Source organism: Aulostomus chinensis, chromosome 20, assembly GCF_037954235.1.
Source record: "Aulostomus chinensis isolate RoL2024-O1b breed Wild chromosome 20, RoL_Achi_v1.0, whole genome shotgun sequence".
Lineage (NCBI taxonomy): Eukaryota > Metazoa > Chordata > Actinopteri > Syngnathiformes > Aulostomidae > Aulostomus > Aulostomus chinensis.
The window spans coordinates 16427191-16449632 of record NC_141339.1 but is presented as its reverse complement, the minus strand read 5'-3'; the positions used below and the strand labels follow the sequence as shown (position 1 = coordinate 16449632).

General features: G+C 41.6%; 2 protein-coding genes and 1 non-coding gene across 4 annotated transcripts; all 3 read left to right on the top strand.

The window, feature by feature from the left end:
• The first annotated feature begins 4955 nt into the window (after positions 1–4955).
• Positions 4956–11773, top strand: zc3h14 (zinc finger CCCH-type containing 14). 2 transcript variants are annotated; one of them, XM_086189873.1, is made up of 17 exons: positions 4956–5099; positions 5471–5513; positions 6051–6165; positions 6279–6319; positions 6679–6850; positions 6930–7242; positions 7327–7487; positions 7584–7684; positions 7824–7985; positions 8493–8570; positions 8688–8841; positions 8946–9151; positions 9223–9361; positions 9440–9585; positions 10391–10473; positions 10612–10718; positions 10950–11773. In XM_086189873.1, exons 1-17 carry the CDS (start codon positions 5064–5066, stop codon positions 10951–10953), a joined length of 2061 nt encoding a protein of 686 aa, XP_086045999.1. In that variant the 5' UTR covers positions 4956–5063; the 3' UTR covers positions 10954–11773. The 2 variants fall into 2 exon arrangements, with proteins under 2 accessions (XP_086045999.1, XP_086046000.1); XM_086189874.1 differs by lacking the exon at positions 4956–5099 and adding an exon at positions 5280–5298.
• Positions 11774–12356: 583 nt separating this feature from the next.
• On the top strand, positions 12357–12655 carry LOC147243023 (signal recognition particle RNA). Its single transcript, XR_015110783.1, has one exon.
• Positions 12656–15939: 3284 nt separating this feature from the next.
• On the top strand, positions 15940–21909 carry batf (basic leucine zipper transcription factor, ATF-like). Its single transcript, XM_086189875.1, has 3 exons — positions 15940–16313; positions 17188–17292; positions 21214–21909. The coding sequence occupies exons 1-3, from the start codon at positions 16251–16253 to the stop codon at positions 21418–21420; spliced, it is 375 nt and encodes a 124-aa protein (XP_086046001.1). The 5' UTR covers positions 15940–16250; the 3' UTR covers positions 21421–21909.
• The last annotated feature ends 533 nt before the right edge of the window (positions 21910–22442 follow it).

The window sequence follows — 22442 nt, the reverse complement described above, 5'->3', positions numbered from 1 at the left end:
TTCATCTGAATGTTTTTTGAAAAACAAAAGCAAAACCTGACCCGCGCTCTTACACAGCAAAGGTTGCTTTTTAAATTCTTGCCACGCCGTCATCCTGACTCACTCAGGCTCGGTGAACCTGTAATGACCCACCGAGGATCTGAGCCTCTGACAGGTTTAGCAACAGTGATTAGATCAGCTGTCAATCTTTAAAAAAAAAAGAAAAAGAAAGAAAAAAAAAAAAGCCTTGACGTCACACTAAAATAACACACCAGTCAAACTATACAATTAGAATCTGGTTCATGTCTTGTCCTTGGACCCCTTGTGATCTGTTTACACAACACACACACACACACACACACACACACACACACACACACACTTTACAACATTTCAAGAGTAAAATTCCTGCACTTTCAAGTGACATAAACCGAACATTAACCAGCAGAAGGCTAAATTGGTGCAATGACTCATTTACACCCATTGCGATGTTGCCACATTATTTTACCTGGTGTTGATATTCACTTTACATGCATTATTTCATCATTATCAGTCTGCTCTTTCATGCAATAAATAAATAAATATATCCCCTCTCGCGTCCCCGAGTATCACGTTGTCAGCTCTCTGTGCTTTAATTTCAAATTAAACCAGAAACTTTTTTTTTGCTTTACATGACGCTTGTGTGGATGAAACCCCAGCTTATTTCTCAAATCAAGCATTTGTCATGGACTAAATTTAAACCTTTAAACCCAAGCCAATTTAGAAAAAAAACAAAACATCATACACTTGCACAATCGATGCAAAAAGTTTTGATTATACAGCTTGCAGGTTCTGAGGTGTTTTTGTCTTTGCAAGTAAACCAGTATTTCCACTGCAGCTTATCTGGCATCACCTCACAGTCTAAGTGTTAGTGCGCAAATCTGAACAGCTGTTCCACAGATTGGCTTTGCATGCAAGCAAGCCTTCCTCTCTGAGCGTGTGGCATTGGTGTGTGTGTTTGTATGTGTGTGTGTGTGTGTGTGTGTGTGTGTGTAGCATGAATATGACCCCCAGCTGCAGCAGCTTCATTCATACAGGTGTCATCTTGTCAGGGGAAAACTATATCAGGTTTCTGGTCATTGTCGGAGCAGGTGCACTGAATTAGCTAAGCTTTTTTTTTTCTGTTGCATTCTACCTTTCACGTATTTCTTTACCTTTGTTCGGGCCTCAAGGCAGGATCTTGACTTATTCTAACTGTAATGTGACTCTAAAGAGTATGACTCTCCTTAACTGTGGAGAGCAGCCACGCTCAACTGTCTCTCGTGAGGAAGAAGCTTCAGAACTATCGTCATCATACAGCTTGCGGTTACAAAATTCGCAGAAGTTAATCAGCTGATTCACAACTGAGGTTTCTTAGTTTGTAACAGAGTTTTACAGAAAGGGGAAGTAGAATTACCACAATATGTAGCATGGGGGATGGGGGGGGGGGGGGCTGCATTACAGTTAGAGAGTGAATGCAATTCTGGAATGAACACATTTCTCCGAAATTGTTTTTCACAGTGACTTAAAGCGCACATTTGGAATATTTTTATGTAGCACCTGCACCTTTGAACATTGCGACATCTATACAAATCAAACACTTTAAAAGGAACCACACCGTGTCATTATTGGCACGCTCTATTTGCCACAGTACCTTACAAGTACTCACACTCACAATATACGTACAGTATAAGATGTTTCTCTTTGTATACCATTTTCACTTCCGTGTTCTAAATCTTAAAACTGTATATTTATGGAAGTTACAAGGTATTGTTGGAGTTTCACTCCTTTTAGTGTATTTAGTGTTACTGTGAGAGGCATTCGTTGCTGTAAAACCCCGTTTCCACATACATACATCAGGAATCCATTACTCTGGATAGTACATTGGAAGTCCATTCATTCTTTATGGAAGCCTGTGTGTTTGCTTTAAGCTTGTTAATAGAAAATAAATTGAACTTTTGCTGCATAATTTTGATTGACCATGGACAGTGTGCTCGCAAAAACAAGTCAACAGGCTACAAGTGAGCTAACGGGCTATTGACATCTCTGCAGATATCTCAGCAGCGTTTCATGAGGATATTCCACATGTGTAGGTGTCAAAAACAGACAAAATCAGTCTCTTAACCCGGGCTAAACTGCAGCTGTTTGTATGACCCAGCAGGAGCTTGCTCTGAAGGTTTATGAAATTGCAAATATCAACAACGCATATACAGATACAAGGCCTAAATGCGGATTTATACTTGTGCGTCAGTTCCTACACTGTAGCCTTCATGGTTAGCATTCATCAATCTGTGCTGGCGTGGCTGGCAGTCCAAGTGTGCTAAGCTATTCGGTGTAGATCAGACAATAAATAACCCTGTACATAACTCAGACAAGAGGAGGAGGTGGTGAGGAAATGTAAGAGAAAAAGTGATTATGCTGTTGCGGCGTTTTGGGGAGATAAACATTAGGCTACACTGCCTACATGAGCCTTTGTTATAGGCTGAAATGCTGGTTCTCTCATTCAGTTTCAAGCGGTTGTTAAGGTCGCGCATACTTTAAAGCTGCACTAACGAACGTTTCGTGTAAACAATAGATCATTGACTACATAAGATGTGAAAAGTGCTCCCAGCTCATTTCCCCTCAGCTCAACTGGACCCACCCATATCTTCAGCTTTAAATATCTGGAGCTCCACTCTAATAAACACCAGATAAACCCAGTTTAAGCTTCCTGTCCAGTACCAAATGAAGTGATTCCAGAGAGGCTTTTCACAGATAAAGAGCTACATATTTCCTGTAGCTGTTCGAAAAAAAAAAAAAAAAAAAAGAGGTGCTTACATTCAAGTAAACAAAAATATGACTCCAATTGCAGACTGGTGTTGTTCAGTGTCTGCTGGAAAAGCAAATTATGCTCATCATTTCTTTTCAAAAGGTGATATCAGGTCATCAGGAGAGATTATGTCATTGTTATTCTTGGCTTGGTTTGCTGCTCTCAAGTGGTTAAAACTAAATTTGCAGCCTCTTGTTTTTTTTTTTTATGTTACCATAGAATAACAACAGATATTTGGACTCTAAATAACATGTTGTTAGCACACAGTTTTACAGTGTTAATTAAAGCATTGTGATGACATAAAGATGTGCAATCACTGTCTTTTTAACTCCTACAATACGGATCTATTGGATACACACCAGAGTATGTGGAAGTGCTGTGTTTCAGCTCTGCTAATGGATGTTGTTGCAGTATAGTGTTGTTGCAGGGTCACTGCAGAAATTCTGCCTCAATCTTGATCCAATTAGGCCACAGAGAAATGAACAACGAGGAGGACCTTGTCTCCAAACAAACTCCAGGCTTTCTGTCAATGTTTATGCCCGTTTAAGACAGATGGAGAGGGACTGAAAGTAAAAAAAAAAAAAAAATTAAAAACATCTTCAAATTAGTCCACAATGACTTATCCCTGAAGATTAATGGAGACAACAGTGAGCCTCATGACAATATATTAAGAGGCTTAGATTTTTTTTTTTTTTTTGCTTTGTTTAATAAGGTGTTTAATAAGGCTGTTGTTGGGCTCATTTTATTTGAATTACAAACTTACTTGAACTCATCTGACAGGACACAGACAGCTGTTCCACATAAATACTCATATAGATGGTTGATAAAGTTCCTCAGCGGAGAGCAGCGCAAGTGTCTCCTAAATAAAGATCAGACAATACTGTCAAGAATGTTGTTAATAATAATAATGAGAATATATGTGTAAGGATTGTCATGCTGTCATAATATTTGTGAACAAAGTTGATTTTGAGTTTGTGCATCAGCTTTGATCAACAGAGACAACGTGAACAAAGCAGGTGGAGGAAAGCTGCAGACAGCCGCAGCCGTGTGAGACGCTCGTCTAGACGGCGAGCAAGATCCTTCCCGTCATTGTTGGTTGGCATTGAAATGTTGCAAAACAGGATATAATCTTTGAAGGAAAGCACACAGCTTTTAATATTAGAAAGTCAATGTCATGTGGTGTGGAAATGCAGCAGTTTCATGTGTATGATGAAATAATGAATCAGGCACTGTCACTGAGGTTAACAACTGATTTACTCTTCAGCTCATTAAAATATAGCAGGACAAATCAGCTTAATGAATATCTTACAAGCTCAACATGTTTACTTTTTTCACATCAGGAGTCATGTGGGCATCATTTTGTTGTGGCACTTCAGGCTCAAATGAGCCATTTGGTGATGACTGACAGAACTGACGGTACCGGTTTTACAGGCTAAGGCCAGATCAAATGCCGAGAATGAATAAATACCAGTTGTGCTTTACTTGGTGTTTTATGTCTAAATTTACTCTTGTCAGTCTTTTCAGTTTTGGGTCTCTGAGTCCATTTCTGTTGTTTACTAAATTAGATTATCTGTTACTGAGATACAGAGCCTCTCAGGGACCAAAGAGCACTGCATTGTGCTGTATTGAATATCTCTACTACCATCTTGTGGCCACATTTGAAATGGTTTTTTTTTTCTGCCATAACATGAAAAGAGTTTTTTAAATCAATTAAGCGTATGTTCAGTAATTCTCTATACGTATTGTTCCCCTGTTCTCTTTTGCAGACCTCTTTGTCATTTTTCAATGGTGCCCAAAGTCAGAGCCGAAAGGCTACAATTCAAATTCATTCTGATCAAGGTGACAATAAACATTTTGCTAGGATGGCTTTGACTTTCTATGAGATTATCTGGGATTTAGAGATCAAAGTCTGGGTTTTAGAATCTGAGATGCCTGTCAGAATGACTGTGACTAAACCCATGGCCATTAATTTTCCAATAAATTGGATACCATACCCCTTTATTCAACAATATGTTTTCTAAAGTTGGTAATTTCCTCTTTTTTTTTTCTTTTTTTTTTTACATCAGATTCAATACAAGTCTAAAAAGTACCATCCAGTTTTTAGCCTTTTATTTATAGACGTACAAACGATTTGACTTTAACCCCGTTTGTCCCCTCTCAGCTGCCCGAGCCAGTCACGTGACCTGCATCGTATTTGTTAGCGGAGGAGCATAGCAGTTGCTTCTTGGGGATAACTTGATTATTACAAACTGTAATTATGGAAATCGGGGCAGAGATTAGCAAGAAAATACGAGTGAGTTATAACACACTTGCTGTCTTTAAGTGTTCTGCATCGCATTTAGCCAGATTCATGTTACTGTAACACGATGCCGCTCGCTGCTAGCATGTTAGCTGTCTGTCGTCTGCCTAGCAAAATGGTATCAAGCGGTTTTATTTACAGGCCAACGGCTGGTTTGCCCGTTACATCACGTAATGAGGTCGCTAGCTAGCAGGTTAATGAGTTGATAACTCTGCTTACCCTCACAACACAGGACAGTAACGATATAGTACTCGTTTGTTGGTTTGTAGGCGCAAGCAGGAAAGAAATGTCCATTGTTTCCCAACGGTCAATATCTGTAAGTTGCTTAAATAAATACCACTGAAATAACTGTTCATGAATTGCAGGCCGCGATCAAGGGCAAGCTCCAGGAACTCGGCGCTTATATTGGTAAGTTAAGGAAGCTGATATCAAGCTGGATATTCAGTATTCAGGGATCGCCAGGCAGTTCATGTTTGAATGACTCGAACCCATTCTAATGTTCAGTAATGCAAACACACGTGTCCGTACAATGAAAAATGTTGAACAAATATGGTAGGCTCATGTAACACATATTTTGAGGGTTGATGTTTTTGTAATTGATATTAAACAAATATCTGATAAGGAAATAACTGTTTTTTTCCCCCAAGTGTCTCCTAATTGAACTATGAAGATGTTACGGCTATCATTACTGACTGCATCAAACTTGAAGAAAAGAATAAAATTTCATTCAAGAGGTTGTTTTATTGATCCAGTCTTGATTTGGAACCCTTTGGGGATGTGGGACCATTGGTAAAATATATATTTTGCAATGTACTATTCACATAACTGAGTAATATTAGTACAAATAAAGAGAGATATTACTGCCATTGATTAATCCAACTTCACTTTAAACTTGCAAAATTGATGCTTATTTGTGGTGCAATGATGTACTTTGATTATTTGTAGATGAGGAACTTCCTGATTACATCATGGTGATGGTAGCAAACAGGAAAACCTCTCAACAGATGGCAGACGATCTCTCCCTTTTTCTTGGAAACAACACAATCAAGTTCACAGCCTGGTACGAGAACACACAGGGAAACTTTCGTCTGTGTTTGCATTTTTTTTTCTCAACACTTCTGACACGTTTATTTTCTTGTCTTTTCACTACGTTGATCTCTTGATTTGTTTTAGGCTTCATGGTGTCCTGGAGAAATTAAGAACGGTTGCTGTTGGTAAGTTACTTTCGCACTTAGTGCATTCTGAACTCTTCTACCCACCAAAGTGATAACCTGCTGTCTGTAGGAAAAATAATCCCTTGTTGCTGAGAGTCTTGATGATTTCTTTGCCAGACCTGTTAAATAGAATTTGCTCAGACAAGTTTTATTTCTTAATGAAGGCCCACAGTTGTGCCCCTACCATCCCGGTACTTTTCCATTTGCTGTTAAGTGTACCAGACTGGGAGCTGGAGCGACCTTGTGTGTGTTATCTAGATGCTCAGAAATGTTCTCATTTCAGCACGTTACAGGAGCACGAAGTGCCACATAAATCTGTGCAGTTAAGTATGACAACTTCGCCCCCTCCCTCCCCCCAGAACCTGCCTCACTCAGACATGAGCTGCAGTCTGACAGCAGCACCGTGACTGCGAAGCCCCGATTGTCTGTGATTGATGACAGCAGGATGGAGGATTCAAAGGCGCTGGCAGTGTCCAGCTCCCGCTCTGACAGGAGTGAAGCACGCGTGTCCAGTTCTGCGCATGAAAACAGGTATGTTCTCCTTCCTTCATGTACTGCTATCTACACGACACACATTAAAAAAGATTCTAATATTCTTGTTTCCTCTCAGGAGGGGCTCCATAGAGAAGATTTCCTCCCGTCTTACCTCCACTGTGAAACCTCTTATGGAGCTGCTCCCCTCTGAGGCGATTATTGACATCAAACCAGAGATGGATGATGACCTCATTGCTGAGGACCCCTTAGAAATAGGTGCCAACCCCGGACGAGCACGTGGTCGACCCTCAGCAGAAATCTACCGGGCAGGTCAGAGCAAGTTAGCGTCAGTCAGCTCAGCAGACTTGCTTCGACCCATGGAAGGATCCTCTCACGCCAGGCAACAGGAGAGTAGGAGCAGTGCAACCTCCAGGAGCGTGTCCACAAGGGTATCGTTGGCCTTCTAGTACACTGATGAAATCTTGTTTGACATCAAAATGGACATAATATTTTCTACACGTTACTCCCAACAGGAGGAGTTGTCTCGGAAGCGCAAGGCACCGGTCGCGAGTTCGGTTGTGCGAGTAAACCGAGCCGCAGACGAGGACAGTGATGACGTTGATGAGGAGGATAGCAGCTACGGAGGAAGAGGCTTGTCCAGTAGAGTGTCGCTCCCCTCTAAACCAGAGCGCAAGTCAGTGTCAAAAAGATAATCAGCATCAGAAATGAAGGTAAATGTTAACAGTCAAGTTTGTCGGATCTAAAAAGAGTTTCGTCTCAATTGTTTCAGACCTACTCTGCCACCAGCCAAGCAAGCGAACAGGAATCTGATACTGAAGGCGATCTCTGAGGCCCAGGACTCCATCACCAAAACTACAGCCTTTCCTTCAAGTATGACTCACTCTACATGCTCTGTATTTTAAGCATTTAGTTTTTCAAACTACTAACTTCCTTTTAATCAAATCAGTAATATTTTTCACTGGCTTTTTGGAAGAAGTACAGTAACGACATTTGTCTTTGTCCTCCTCAGTGCCACAGAGGCAGACAGTCCCTGTGGCGCCTCGCACTCGCCTGGCCAGTAACGAGGAGATGAACGCAGCCATCCAGCTGGTCCAGGAGCACCTTCATAACCTGGCCCCCAGAGTTCAGCAGGCCTACACATCTGCAGATCTACCTCCCTCCAGAACTCTCGGTATGTAGGTTTTAACATAGAGAAGCTAAGCAGGAACAAACACTTGAAAACTCTACAGTGGCCCCACTTCCTGTTAGATAGTACTCGTTGACTGTATGTTAAGGATATTCACAGTACTACATATCAACTACAGGGTGGCTAGGGTTGTATTTTTCCCTCTGAACGTGATCCAAGTCAGACAAATTAGTTAGCACAAGTGACCCAGCAGGTATTCAGTTCTATGTCCTATGTGGCCTGACGCAGTCGCTTACCTTTGTTACCATGGTTACAGCTCATCTGTTTAACCCAGTGTGGTTTCTTTCACCCTGTAAATGGCAGTCATAAGACATTGCTGTATATAGGTTCAGGGTAAATAGCCTAAACACACACGTGTCATCAGCATAGAGTATGATAAGCCTATGATGAGTCTCTGCTCTCTTGAGTATGTGTACCAGCCACACAATGACGCAGAGCGAATGTCCAGAATGTTTTGTTGTGTTGTTCATGCTTATTGCATTTGTCCATCAGCTCAAAACAGATCTTTAGCTTCACGCCTTCAGTTGGACATCCCAGAGCGCAATGATGTGCGAGAAAGGAGCAATTACAGTGAGTTTTTTTTTTTTTTTAATCTTTTGGTTTTTCTCACAAACAAAAATGGTAATCGTTTGCAAAGATGCTTCACTTGAGATGTTTATCTCAACTCTCTTGGTCATGTGACTCCAGTGGAGGTTGCTGTAAGCAGTGAGACGAAGCCATTTGATACCCGCTCCTTCATAATGAGTCAACCACAGATGGAAGAGTCCAACGCCAGGAACCAGCAGCGGCTCAAGCTTAAAGACGACGTCCATCCCGCTTTACCGCGCACCGTCCAGGCCAGGTACACCAGCACATCAACCACAAGAGGGCACTCTCTCATCTGTCCCATCTATACAGAAACAGAAGTGTGTGTAGATTTTTTGATCTTCTTCTTTCTCACACTAGTAAAGAGAGGGATGACTCTGCCAGCCCCAAGTTCATCGTGACGTTAGACGGGGTCCCAAGTCCGCTGGGTAACTTAACAGAATGTGACGGCGAACTAGATGATGTGAGACCACCCTCGAAGCTCACCGAGGCGACGGTGCACGTCAACAGGGAGTCTAAAGTTAGCGTCCTTCACAGACTACAAGGAGGACTCACCTCACTAGAAGGTACTGCGTCTTCAGTCTTCATTCTTCGGTCCTCAGTTGCAACCTTTTACATTCTTGCCTTCTTTTGACAGAGGATGTGATGGACGTGGAGCTGGTGGAGGACGACGACGTGCCCTTGAAGAAGCAGAAGGTTATGGAGCGCTGCAAGTTCTGGCCCGTCTGCAAGACTGGAGATGATTGTCCGTATCATCACCCAACGACACAGTGCAAGTGAGTAGCTTCGCTGCTAAAATAACAATGAAGCTTTTAATCGCTCGCTTATTGATTAACACCTGTGTCTCCCTGCAGGACATTTCCCAGGTGCAAGTTTGGGGACAAATGCCTTTTTGTGCATCCCAACTGTAAATACGATGCTAGGTGCTCAAAGCCAGACTGCCCCTTCACTCACGTCAGCCGCAGAAGCACAGCTGCCCCTCAGCCCGGGCCGGGAAAAGGTCTGTTTATGACGAACACGTCTGTCTGTGTGTGAGACCGCGCACACTTGAGCTGGATGTGGAATGAACAGCAGAATGTAAACACGTGACGGCCATCACTGGTAGTCCTTGAGCAAGGGTTAGGGAGTGCCAGAGATTTGACCGCCAACCTTTTTCCAACTCAAATTCACTGATGATGCCACAGCTAGGTCCTCCTGCTCACAGGAAAATATATAATTTACAAAATTCTAGATTTAAAAAATGTATGAGAACACGTAAAATGTCAGTATCAGTCGAGGAACTTCTCTAGTCTTAAGACGGCCAAACCCAGGATAACAGGTTGAAGATACTGAGGCTGATCAAGTCAAAGCTCCATTGAAAAAAATAAGCATTTGAAGAGTTTCTTTGTCATCTTTGTAGAAGGACATGACAGGGTACGAATGAACAATCAGCACCACGTGTAGTCAAGTCTGCATTCGATGCATCTTTGTTGCAGCTCAATCCCAGCGGCGTGTCTGTTGCTCTCAGCGAATCATTTCTCTTAACTGTCAGAGTTTAACTACCTCCACGTGACACGAGACCCCAAGGTGTTAAGTTTCAGGTTATTTCAGTCATTCAGAAACATTTCATGTCTCCATAAATCAAGATAAGTTTTATTTGCAATTTATCTGCAAAGAAATCACATCTGATGGCCCAAAGAGTTAAACAAAGAAGGCATATAATTTTAAACCATGTGGTCAAATAGCGTGTGATTCAACAGCATACGATGGGAAAAATCCCCCCAGTGGTGTGGAGCTCTCTAATGTGGCTGCACGTGTGTTCACAGTTGTGCCGGCAGTTCAAACAACAAGTGTGTGCCGCTTCTTTCCAGAGTGCAAGAAGATGGACTGTGCGTATTATCATCCCAAGGTAAGACAGGATTCCTTTCACGGCACCAGGAAGTGGCTCTTATTTTTTAAAAAGAAAAGAAAGAAAACTGGATTTATGTCTACAGTCCTTCACCGATGTCAGTAGAAAGTGCTTTGACGTGAGTTTCTCTGTCCTCAGCCTTGTCGCTTCGCGGGCCAGTGTAAACGAACCGGATGCACCTTTTACCACCCGACGACATCAGTACCTCCCAGACACGCCCTGAAATGGACGAAAACACAGAACAGGTGAACGAGCCAAGTTGTTTACATGAAATCAGTTGGATAAACAAACAGGGGCACCCATTCACTGTCAGCAGGAGAGGCTTCGAAAAGACATGCACTGATTTAAAAACAACGTCATGTTTTACATATGAAGAACATTGTTTGATTTCAAATTGTTATTTAGATGGTTGGGACTGCAATTGTCGTCAACATTTCGCAACAACTAATATGTTTTTGTCCCTCTCTGTCCGGCAGCTAATCCACTCCTGACAGGCTGATGTGAAACCAGTGGAGACATTCTCAGCATTTTCAACGTTTGATTTTCATCTATGTGACATATTCTTTTGACGTATTTTCACCAAGTGTTTTGTAAGAATTTTTTTTGCTGATGCCACCGGAATATTAAAAGAAAAAAAGAAAGAAAAAAAAAAAAGACCTCAGCATTTGTTCAGTCTCATGTTCTTCACGCTGCTGGTTCACGGAGATGCGATCTACTTGTTGACCGGAGCTGTTGTTCTCCGTTTCAAGTTTGAAATCAGGTATCGGTGATATCAGACAGGAGAATGAGCGGAACAATGACAAAGGAATGTATTTTGATTCATTGTTCTCATTTGAAAAGGAAGCTGTAATTAACTGCTGACACAAATTAACCCTTCGATCGTCATTCTTCATGTATTTATATTCACGGAGCCTTTTTAAAATACCGAGGAGCAAAACGGCAGCTATTACGTGTTCCTCGCTTTCATTCTAATTTAGTGGGGGAAGTTTCGAACGTAAAAAATATGCTAAAATAAGGAATATATCACAAATATTCATCCTGACCTGATAAATATATAAAATCACCTTTTATCTATTGAAATTTGCATCTTTTCTATTGTATCTTTGTGTTTTTTTCCTGTTTAATGAAGACAAAAGTGGACATGATTTTTTGTGTGTGTGTCTGGTTTGTGATTGGATTTCTACTCATTAAAATTATATTCTTATTACAAATGAGTAACTGGGGCTCCTTGTGAAGAGGAATGCTGACATTTGACTGTACTGATGATCCTGTTGGAATAAAAACAACATTTTTATTCTGGTTTACAGATTTGGTCTGTTTTTTGGGGGGGAAGCTGAAGAGCGCATCGCGTAGAGACAGTCCAGCCCCAGATTTTGCTTCGTTTTATTACAGAAAATGCAACTGAAGCGAGGGGAAGTAAATCACGTTCAGGAAATAAAGTCACTATCACCTGGGCAGTCCATTCATGTCACGGCCTTTTATTGTTTCTTGTTTAATTGTTCACTTTTTAATATTTTTTCATGTGTTCATTCACAAGTTTAATGAGTTTATATGCAGGAAGTGATGCCTGTGACCAGTGTAGACATCTGCTCATGTTTATTACTTCGATGACATTTGCATGTTGAACAACGACTCCATCTTAATCATATAACAGGAAATGATTGAAAAGATGTATAAATATAAGATTAAGACATGGATTAAAGCCCGGCAGCACAGGTCTGGCAAAGTAAAAGTTATTTATCATCTTTTCCCTTGTTATTAGTTATCAAATGAACAGTTGTGTCCCATTACAGTCAATTATATTTGATCTTCCTTTATTGCAGCAGCTGTTTTCCTTCCAGATGACGTCAGAGTCAAAAGCCCTGTGGGCGCGTGGCTCTGTCGCCGGGTGCGGTGGCGCGCGCCTGTAATCCAAGCTACCGGGAGGCTGAGGCCGGAGGACCGTTTGAGCTCAGGAGCTCTGAGCTGCAGGGGACTATGTTGATCAGGCGTCCGCGTTAAGTCCGGTATCGATATGGTGCTCCTGGGGGAGCCCGGGACCACCAGGTCGCCCAAGGAGGGGTGCACCGGCCCAGGCCGGAAACGGAGCAGGTCAAAGCCCCCGTACCGCTCAGTAGCGGGATCGCGCCTGAGAATAGACGCTGTAGTGCAGCCTGAGCAACACAGCGGGACTCGGTCTTTTTACACTCCTGTCTCAACACACACTCACCCGGTATATGATGACGTCACACAACAGCGTCCCACTCCTCCTTTCTCTTATTATTACCACCCTAAAATAACCTCACCAACCAGCGTCCGACAGCACCTCCACCTGGCAGACAACTGCAACTACACCAACAGCAGTGGAGTATTTCTGGCCAGCAGGTGGCAGCAAATTCAACATTCTTCATACATGATGTTTTATCAGGTTTATTCCCTCATCAGTGAAGGAGAATCACTGGGTGACATGTACAGTAGGCAGTAGACTGTACCAGATGCACCATAAAGAAAATGATTCTAACATAGACACACATAATGCCTGCATATGAATGTCGTCATACTGGAGGATCAGCCGATAAACTGGAGCAATTAGTCTGTATTCTGTGATGGACTGGCGACCCGTCCGGGGTGAACCCTGCCTCTCACCCGAAGGCAGCTGGGATAGGCTCCAGATCCCACCCCCCCCCCACCCCCCAACCTTAACAGGATAAGTGGTAGAAAATGGACGGATGGAGGGAATTAGTCTGTATATATGGAGTTTGGATGATGAAAGTCAAATGTAAAAGAAAAAAAACAAAGAAAATTTTTTTTGTTGTGCCAAACGAACCAAACACCTCCACCAAGTGGAGAATGTTGCTTACTCCTTTTCCACATTATTTCACTACTTGCAAGCAACAACAACAACAACAACAACAACAACAACAACACAAACCTCGTCATGAGTTGTTTTTTGTTTTTGTTTTTCATTTTCAAAATTATCAACCTGTAACAGCCCCTTTTTTCTTTCTGAGACGATTCTGTCATATTTGGTGCAAGGAGTTTTACGATGGATGAGTTATTTCTAATTTGAAATTTGACAAGTATCGTTGGTGAGACTTGTCCGTGCGGTGCGCACATTCACTGCAGGAACTCACGACTGACCTCCACCATGAAGAGAATATTTACTGTATCTGAGTATAATTCCAAACCGCAACCTGTGTAGAGATGATTACAATCATTGCAATCGTCAAAAGACGTCACAGTTCTCAACTTTACTGTGATCATTTGTTGTTTATCAGAAACCTCTCACCATTGACAGTCATTTTTTTGGGGGGGGGGGGTATTTTCAAGTGTGTCAGAAATGAAGAAACTTAAATCACACGTATCAATGAATGAGAGCGCGAGAGTTTATTCTTATTTTGTGAAAAGCTCATATTACGACACAAGCGTTTGTGCTAATCAGTCTCGCTCTGTTTGTTTTGTTAATCCTCAGTTGGATTTGATCTTGCGGTGCAGACAAAAAAGCCTTGTCATATCCATCATAACGTCACTTAAAGTTGAGAAATTGTTCCAAACCTTGTTTTCCTGACATCCAAACACTCAATGTTTGTACTGTTTTTTTGTCTGTGTTCTCGTGAAAGCAACATTTGACTAATCAGCTTTCTTTTTACAGCTTCAACTCTCTTGGACAGCTTTAAATGCCAAGTATTAGAAATGTCTGCCCTTGCCCAAGCTCTTCAAAATTCCTGTGATGGTGGAACATGTTTTTGTGTGGGAGGGTTGTTCTGCAAAGCAAAGCTGTTTTGGTCCTGATTCTTTTCTTTTTTTCTTTTTTTTTCTCACAAGGAAATCTTGTTCTTGTGCCGCCAAATGCTACCTCGTGATGAGGGCAAACGACACAATAATTAAATGGCACAGCGGCTTTAGAGTCACCACCGACTGAATAATAAAGCATCGGCATGTGTCAGACGCGCAGTGGGCACGTTTCCAGTATGTCTGCCCCCACTTCTCTGTATATTCATTGAATAATTTCACCTCCTCAAACTGTAGGTTAAAATCCCTCTTATTCTTCAGAGACACAATGAGAAAATTTTTTGGTGGGGTTTTTGATGGGCCCCTTCAGGAATGGCCGAAGCCTCGACGTTGCCTAACTGCATTGCAGCAGGTGTGTCACAAGCAAGAAACCATGGTGGACTTCTGGAAATTACCATGAAGCATGTGTTGGTATTCACAAGTCACTCATCCACGTGGAGTTTTGGGATATACCATCTCTAGGGGACTGAGTCGAAACAGAAGCTGCTAAAAAAAGAGGAAGGGAATACCCATCTAATGTGCACACACACACGCGCGCACACACACACACACACACACACACACACACACACACATACAGAAATGAATCTTCCCTGTAAAGCAAAAAAACCTACATGTTCTTACGTCAGCACATACCTACCAATCTCAACCGGTTAATATCATGACACACACACCCCCCCCCCCCCCCCCCCATCATTCAGTTTTCAACTTTTAGCGGCTTAAACTGAGACAGTTCAGCTAATTAGCTAGCTAGCTAACAAAATGTGTGTTTTGGGCTGTTGGCTGCATCAAATCTTGTTTCGCTTCCTCAAACTTCTGTCGTTAAAGCACCGCTGGCTCCACTTTGTGCATGTTAAGGGAAGGGGGACTTGTTCCCTTCCAAATTATTGTACAGACGACTGCTTTAGCGGCTACACGTAGCACAAGATGACCATGGTCTCTCGCTTTGTCTCACTCCATCGCGCTCTCTCTCTCTGCAGTATCGTCAGCATACCATCAGGGGTTCGCCTCGTGTTTTTGCACACCTGGATTCTCCCATTTACAGTGTTGCAATCAAATTTCCTTTGAATTTTATTTTCTAGCTTTCTTTCTAGGAATACAACACAATAGGGAATTAGACACACTAGAAACGTCATTTTTCTCCAGATATTTAGTCACTTTTGAGTTATTTACATGACGTGAATTTCCTGGAAATGTAAACCTAACTAGAACTGACCCAAATGGGAACGCTTTTTTTAAAAAATCCATCTTTTTTCTCAAAGTTCCCCTTTACCCAGTCTTTCAACTGGTTAGTTTTGCGGCTTTACCTCATTCTAAGTCACCCTAAAAACCAACCCTTGACCCTCTAACGGCAATCTTTACCGGTACATTTTGACCCCACAAATACGAGTTCACAATATTTTGGATCCTAACATTTAAGGACAAATATAGACGAACACATAGATAATCACATCTGATTATAATACCTTATCTTTCTTTTTACGGTTGCCTATGTACTTTGTTCTCATGTTGAGCAAAAATATTTATTGCGTAAAAACAATGTGTGTAACTGTAATTTGCCCACTCTTTAACTGTGTCAACCAGCGTGTTCTTTTTCTGGAGGTTACAAGATGATGTGCTTCAGCTTTCCAGCAGACATGTGACTTTCTTACAAGAAGCCACATCAGATAGTGCTAATTAGACAGGCATGTAGTCTCACAGTATGTTTGTGTGTCAGAGAGAGAGTCAGAGAGAGAGTGAGTGAGAGAGAGAGAATGAGTGAGTGAGAGAGAGAGAGAGCATGAAAGCGTGACAGAGAGGGAGGCGAGTAAGCAAAGAAAAGAGGGAAGAAAGAGACTCATTACTCATTAAGAAGTAAACCAAGTTCGACTCAGAGGTCCTTCTAGTACTCCCCTCTCTCTTTCACACACACACACACACACACACACATTTTAACACACAGATATACTCGGAAACAAAAAGCAGAAGTGGATAAAGACACAGAGTTTCAGTCAGCGTGGTTGGCTATGGCTCAGGGTTCTGACAGCAATGACACAAGTTACAAGTCGCCATCACCTGGAAGCCGGCCGGTAAGTAACCTCCGTTCTTCACCTTGTAAACTGAAATAGAATTAGCAATGACAAGATGAACAATAACCCTTGAGACTGACGACAACATGTGCTTACTACATGTTTGGTTTGGAGCAGTGCTTCGTGCACGTCTGAGTGGCAGGAGTACAGTTGATGTTTGTGGGCTCTTTTCACAGTTTCTCAGAGTGTTTCACACACACACACACACACGCACACACACACGGGTTGCATGACTCGCTTCAAGTGTAGGCTTCTGCAAGCGAAATACAGAATTAATCACTTGTCCAAGTTGCTGGGATCTTTTGTTTTTGTGAATTCACTGCGTGTGAATGATTCTAAGAGTTGTCAGGAACAGATTGTGTGTTAGATACAGTATTGTACTCAGACTCTGCCCTGTCACCCCCCCCCCCCCCCCCCCGCAGGATAACACGCTGCTCCTTTTCTTACAGAAGATAAAACATTCGTTTCTGAATGTCACATGATCCGGATTGACCCATTTACATCACTTGTTTTTAGTTAGGCGGATATAAACTGTCATTTTGAAATATGTTATCTTTAAATTTCTTTGATGTGCCACCTATTAGTTATTACGATACTAAGAAAATGGAGTGTTCAGGACATGAAACAGGGTGTGCGTTACACCTAACCAATGACTGAGCCCCTCCCTGACCCAGCCTCTCACGTTTGGTCCGTTGAGCCCATCTTTGGTCAAACTGCCATCAAAAACCAGTAAAACCTCACACACAAGCAGGCACCGAACACCGCAGTCTCTCTTCAGTTTCATCACAACCCTCGGGACATTCCATGTGAGATCAACATCATCTTGCAACCCTAAATGTTTCCATGCAAACTTTCCAAATGTTTGTTTTGTTAGAGCTCCTCTGACGATGTGAAGAAGGTCATGCGGAGGGAGAAGAACAGGATCGCTGCGCAGAAAAGCAGGATGAGACAAACTCAGAAAGCTGACAGCCTTCACTTGGTGAGAAGATGCTTCGACATCGCTTGAAACAAAGAACTGAAGATCTAGTTCAAGCAGATTATAGGCTGCTAAAAGCTACTTAAACAACAAAAAAAGAAGTCTCGCTTACAATAGAAAAGAAATGTTTCTTTGCTGGATACAAGGCAGATTATCAATGGTGCTGTCGGTACACACTGTTAGATCTGAAGCAGCATTGTTTTGTTTAAAAAAATAGTGTAATAGTGTGAGTAAATGGAAATCTGCATAACTGGACGAAGCCACATGTCTCAAAACCACCTACACAATATGTAGGCTTAACTGTGAGGAATCCTCAGGCAGCACATCTAATCCTCTAGGACTTGGTACGCACTATATTTACAAAATGCTACCTGACCATGTGGCGATGTGTCATGGCTTCTGCTAGGCTGAACACTTGGACGCTGCTCAGTGTTTTCAGAAGCTTCAGGAATAAATTAGCATGTGTGGGCATCACTCCCTTTTACACCAGAGTCCTGCACCAGAGATTGCAGTTCTGAAAAGGATAAGAAAAGTGTGTTCATGACTCCCATTTATCTCACTGGCTGCCAATTTCAATTTAGTTGAACATCTGAGCTTTTACTTCTATTACTTGGCACAAGATAAGAACCGTGAAGCTGATATGTTTTTGCATTTTAGTCAGTCAATCTTTACTGTAGACAATCGACTACTGGACCATACAATCTAACTTTACTGTCATCAGCTATACTGTACACACACACACACACACACACACACACACACACACACACACACACACACACACACACACACACACACACACACACACACACACACACATATCTTACATGCTGTCAGCCTTTACTTAACACTGCAAAGGCAGAGCACATTTCAGGGGGCCATGAGTCCATATGCTTTGACTTTGTATTGTCTGAAGGTCGCTCCTTGTAAATTCATCTTACTGGCAAAGAGCATTAAAATGCCTAAAAGCCACTGCTGCGTGATGGCATGAACTACCAAAAAAAACAACAACTTAGAGTTGAGAAACTATAAAATATATAAAAATGCCCGCAGCGAGCTGAAAACATTAGATTTCAGATGTCACTGTATTATTGCGGTTTTAACTGTGAGAAAGCTGAATGGACTGCATTACAATAGCAATTTTCCACCTTAACGGAAAAGTGTTTTATAATTTATTCGCTCATTCTTACTCACACAGACAGCTCGGGGGCTGCCACTGGAAGCCCTAGCTTGTAAGTCAGCAGCAACTCACTGTTCAGACAGTGTTGGCTGTATGTTAGCGAGCTAGCAGCCTGCTAACTTACATATTTGCCCTATTAGAGACAAAATGCTTGTTTAACACCTTGGTACTCAAAGTGTCAGCCTCCCACATTTTTCACATTCGTCATGCTGAAGCCTCATTGATGCCCATATCCATGAGTTCTCTCTCTCTGGGTTCTTTAGCCTGTTGGTAGTTCGTCCCATCACATATTCACAAAAGTAAGCTGGTGAGTGAGTCATTGTTTTCCCACTCTTCAGAGAGTTTAGCTCAGATTTTAGCACGATAGCTACATAAAGCACAGCCACAGTAAAACCATGCATTAGCTGGTCAAAGTATGTTAATTTGCGTGCGGTCAGCGCTACATCCTAAGACCTTAAAAAAAAAAAAAAAACGGCACCACAATGAGCTCGTTAGCATGCTAATCAATGGATTTCCCTGCTACACATTATCCACTCGTCATCCAAACTGTTCTTTTTTTCCCACATTAAAAGGAACAAAAATGCTGCTAACAGCACCACCAACATTCCTAGAGTCCTGCAGTTTATTGTTATACACTTACAGGGATATCATTTTTTAAAGACTTTAATATCGCTTGAAACAAGTCATCAACAACGACAGCAAACCACTGAGTGTAAAAGTTAATGAATCCTCCTGTCAATGCAGCAGGTCTGCAAACTCTATGTCCTGCCTTCTGTCAAATATTATCGGTCTCTTTAAAAACTCTCAAGAGAGCGCCAGGGGACCACAGAGCATAGGTTGTGGTTTTACTTCTATCATCATGCTACATAAACAGGAAGGTGAATTTTCCCTCTCTACGACACCAGGCTTGTTTCCTGTTTCTTCAGTAGTATTTTTTCTTCTTCTTTGTAAATGAACTTGAAATTCAGCAACGTGGGCAGGAGGGGAGAAAACATCAGTCACTTCTTGTAAAGCGTTGATATCAGTGGGATGTATTTGGCTAAGTGACGCATGTGTCGGGGTTTGCCCAGAACCTCTTTGCCAATAACTAGCTAAAGATCAGCACTATGATATTCTGGCCATGTTGTGATGACCTTTTATATTACCTGCATGGAAGGTTTCCCCCTGAGCTCCTCCCACACAGGAGAGAAATGTCATCAATCATTAAAAAAAAGTGGGTCACAAAATTACCACATAGACTTTTATTTAGGAATTTTATTTTATTTTTTAAATCAGAAATGTCAGAATAGTTTAGAATGGTCTTTAAAAGAACATGCCCACTTAAAAAAAAAAAATCCATTTTCTTATACACAGACTGTAAGATAAACACATAGAGACCAGCGAGCTTAGCACGATGAGTGGTAGTGGAAGGGAAGTGTTAGCATACCTTTGTCAAAACTCCTCAAATAGATAATTTTCAGGATTTGCTTTGTCCAGGATAAAAACCTGCTCACCCCTGCGTGTGTTTTCCATGAGAGAAAATGCTCTTCTAGTCCTGTTTTTTTGGCCAAAGATATGAGGCTTTTGAGGGGCTGCGTCAAGTCACCGCCCCCGGTCGAGAAAGTCGTTCCGACCAAGATTCTAAAATGACAATATTTGGGGATTTGTAATTATCATTTCGTCATGAAAGTTAGGCACAGCTCTAGTTCATGCAAGTAATCATTTTGGAGGAAAGTGCATTGGATGACTTTTGGCGGAGGAATGCTAACGCATTCCCTTTAACTCTAATTCATTGTGCTAAGCTAACAAGTGGTCAGCTAGTCTTGTGGATCTCAACTCTCTCATGCATACACAGAGAATAGAAGGGTATCTACCTCTTTGTCTGGCTCTGAGGACGATGACAAATAAGAATATGTCCTGAGAAGTGTTCCTTAAAATATCATTCAAAAAAGCTTGAAGTTGACTGATGACATAACCTGTTTAAAGAAAGAATAAAGTCTCACGCTGGTTCGTGGCTTTGTTAAAATACTGTGTAGACTGTAAGAGACTTCACCTCCTGAAGATGTCTCAGTACATGGGAGGCAATCATCCATCCATCCATTTTCTGCATTTTCTATACCGCTGATCCATTCAGGGTTGCAGGGGGTGCCTTCAGGCGAGAGGCGGGGTTCACCCTGGACAGGTCACCAGTCCATCACAGGGCCAACACATAGAGCAACCAACCATTCACACTCACAGTCACACCTACAGTCAATTTAGAGTATCAATCAGCCTCGTCCCCTCTTGATGTCTTTGGACTGTGGGAGGAAGCTGGAGTACCAGAGAGAACCCACGCAGGAACAGAGAGAACATGCAGACTCCACACAGAGAGACCCTGTGCTCCAGCCTGGGCTCGAACCTTCTTGCTGTGATGCAACAGTGCTGACCACTGCACCACTGTGCTGCTGTGAGGCAATCATCCTCTGGCCAAATTTCCTGGAGAGGTGATGCAAGTCCACAGTGAGGTTGCAGGATGTATTCTAGGCAAAACGATTGCTCAAAAAGCGTCTTTTTTAAGTGACACAATCTACTTTTTAAGAACAGGGAAACATGTTGTAGAAGAGTGAAGTAAAAAAGCAATGCCCTTTGAATGCAAATAGAATTTCTAATAATGGAAAATGTATTCTTCAGTATGAATTCATACCAACAGTGGGGAGGTGGATGGGACGGTGTCACTGTGACATAAATGCGCCGCGAAACTAACCAACGTAATGATGTGTTTCCAGGAGAGTGAGAACCTAGAGAAGGAGAACGCCGCCCTGAGGAAGGAGGTGAAGCAGCTGACGGAGGAGGCCAAGTATCTGTCATCGGTGCTGAGCAGCCATGAACCACTGTGCACCGGCTTGGCTCCTCAGACCCCCGACCTCCTCTATCCTCCCCATCACAGCAGCTACCACCACCAGCACATCTCTGTACCACACTACCAGCACTGACCTGACTGACCTCAATGGACACAAATCGATACACAGTTGCTGAAAACTCAGCGGAGAGTAACATGAAAGTCCAATATGTCTGCCAAACACCCCACCCCCCCAAAACCGTAACGAGCAGTATTCCAAAAAAAAAACAAAAAACTATTTATTTTCCTTCTGCTCATATATTTGCTTTCATGTGATCAATATATGTGATCTGTTTGTGAATCTAAACGGCCCATGAGTAGTTTTATCAACCAGTCAATGTTTACAATGGGAGAAATAACCAACCTGCTGAGGGGACTCTGCTTATTTCTAGTGTCATGGAGAGCATCTGTGTATGGAAGCCCTTTCCTGACAGTAAAAGAAAAAAAAAAACAGATTAGAAAAACAACTTCTAATGGAAAGTCATAATTATTAGATTAAAAGTCATAATTTTGAGATTAAACTGTTTTTAATCACTTGATCAAATTTTTGCTTTACTAATATTTTGACCTCTCTGGCTCATGTATGTGTATATATATGTATATGTCTATGTGTGTATATATATATATATATATATATATATATATATATATATATACACACACACACATATATATATATATATGTATATGTCTATGTGTATATATATATATATATATATACATATATATATATATATATGTATATATATATATATATATATATACCTTTGGATTTCTCGTGTTAAGTGTTTTTTTCTCTTCTGATATCACTTAATTTTGACTTAAACTATCATATTTCTGAGCATTTATCTCAAAACTATCAGTTTTATATCTAATTATAGCTGAACTTTTTTTTGATTCGTTCTTAACTCTTGTCTTGAAATGACGAGGTTTTTTTTCATCTCTGACTTTTTTTAGGCTCGTGATTCTTAACTTTTCTCTCGAAATCAGAACTTTTTTATTCAGCCACATTATTCTTCAGTTATCTCTAAATTATGGCTTATCTTATAATGTTGACCTTTGATGTCATAACTCAGTTTTTTATCTCTCATTTATGATTTATTGCAGGATTAATTT

Coding starts and splice junctions, on each gene's coding strand:
- batf (XM_086189875.1), top strand. CDS start 16,251: ATGGCTCAGGGTTCTGACAGCAATGACACAAGTTACAAGTCGCCATCA. Junction 16,314..17,187: donor CATCACCTGGAAGCCGGCCG/GTAAGTAACCTC, acceptor TTGTTTTGTTAG/AGCTCCTCTGACGATGTGAA. Junction 17,293..21,213: donor AAGCTGACAGCCTTCACTTG/GTGAGAAGATGC, acceptor ATGTGTTTCCAG/GAGAGTGAGAACCTAGAGAA.
- zc3h14 (XM_086189873.1), top strand. CDS start 5,064: ATGGAAATCGGGGCAGAGATTAGCAAGAAAATACGA. Junction 9,586..10,390: donor TCAGCCCGGGCCGGGAAAAG/GTCTGTTTATGA, acceptor GTGTGTTCACAG/TTGTGCCGGCAGTTCAAACA. Junction 10,474..10,611: donor GTGCGTATTATCATCCCAAG/GTAAGACAGGAT, acceptor CTCTGTCCTCAG/CCTTGTCGCTTCGCGGGCCA.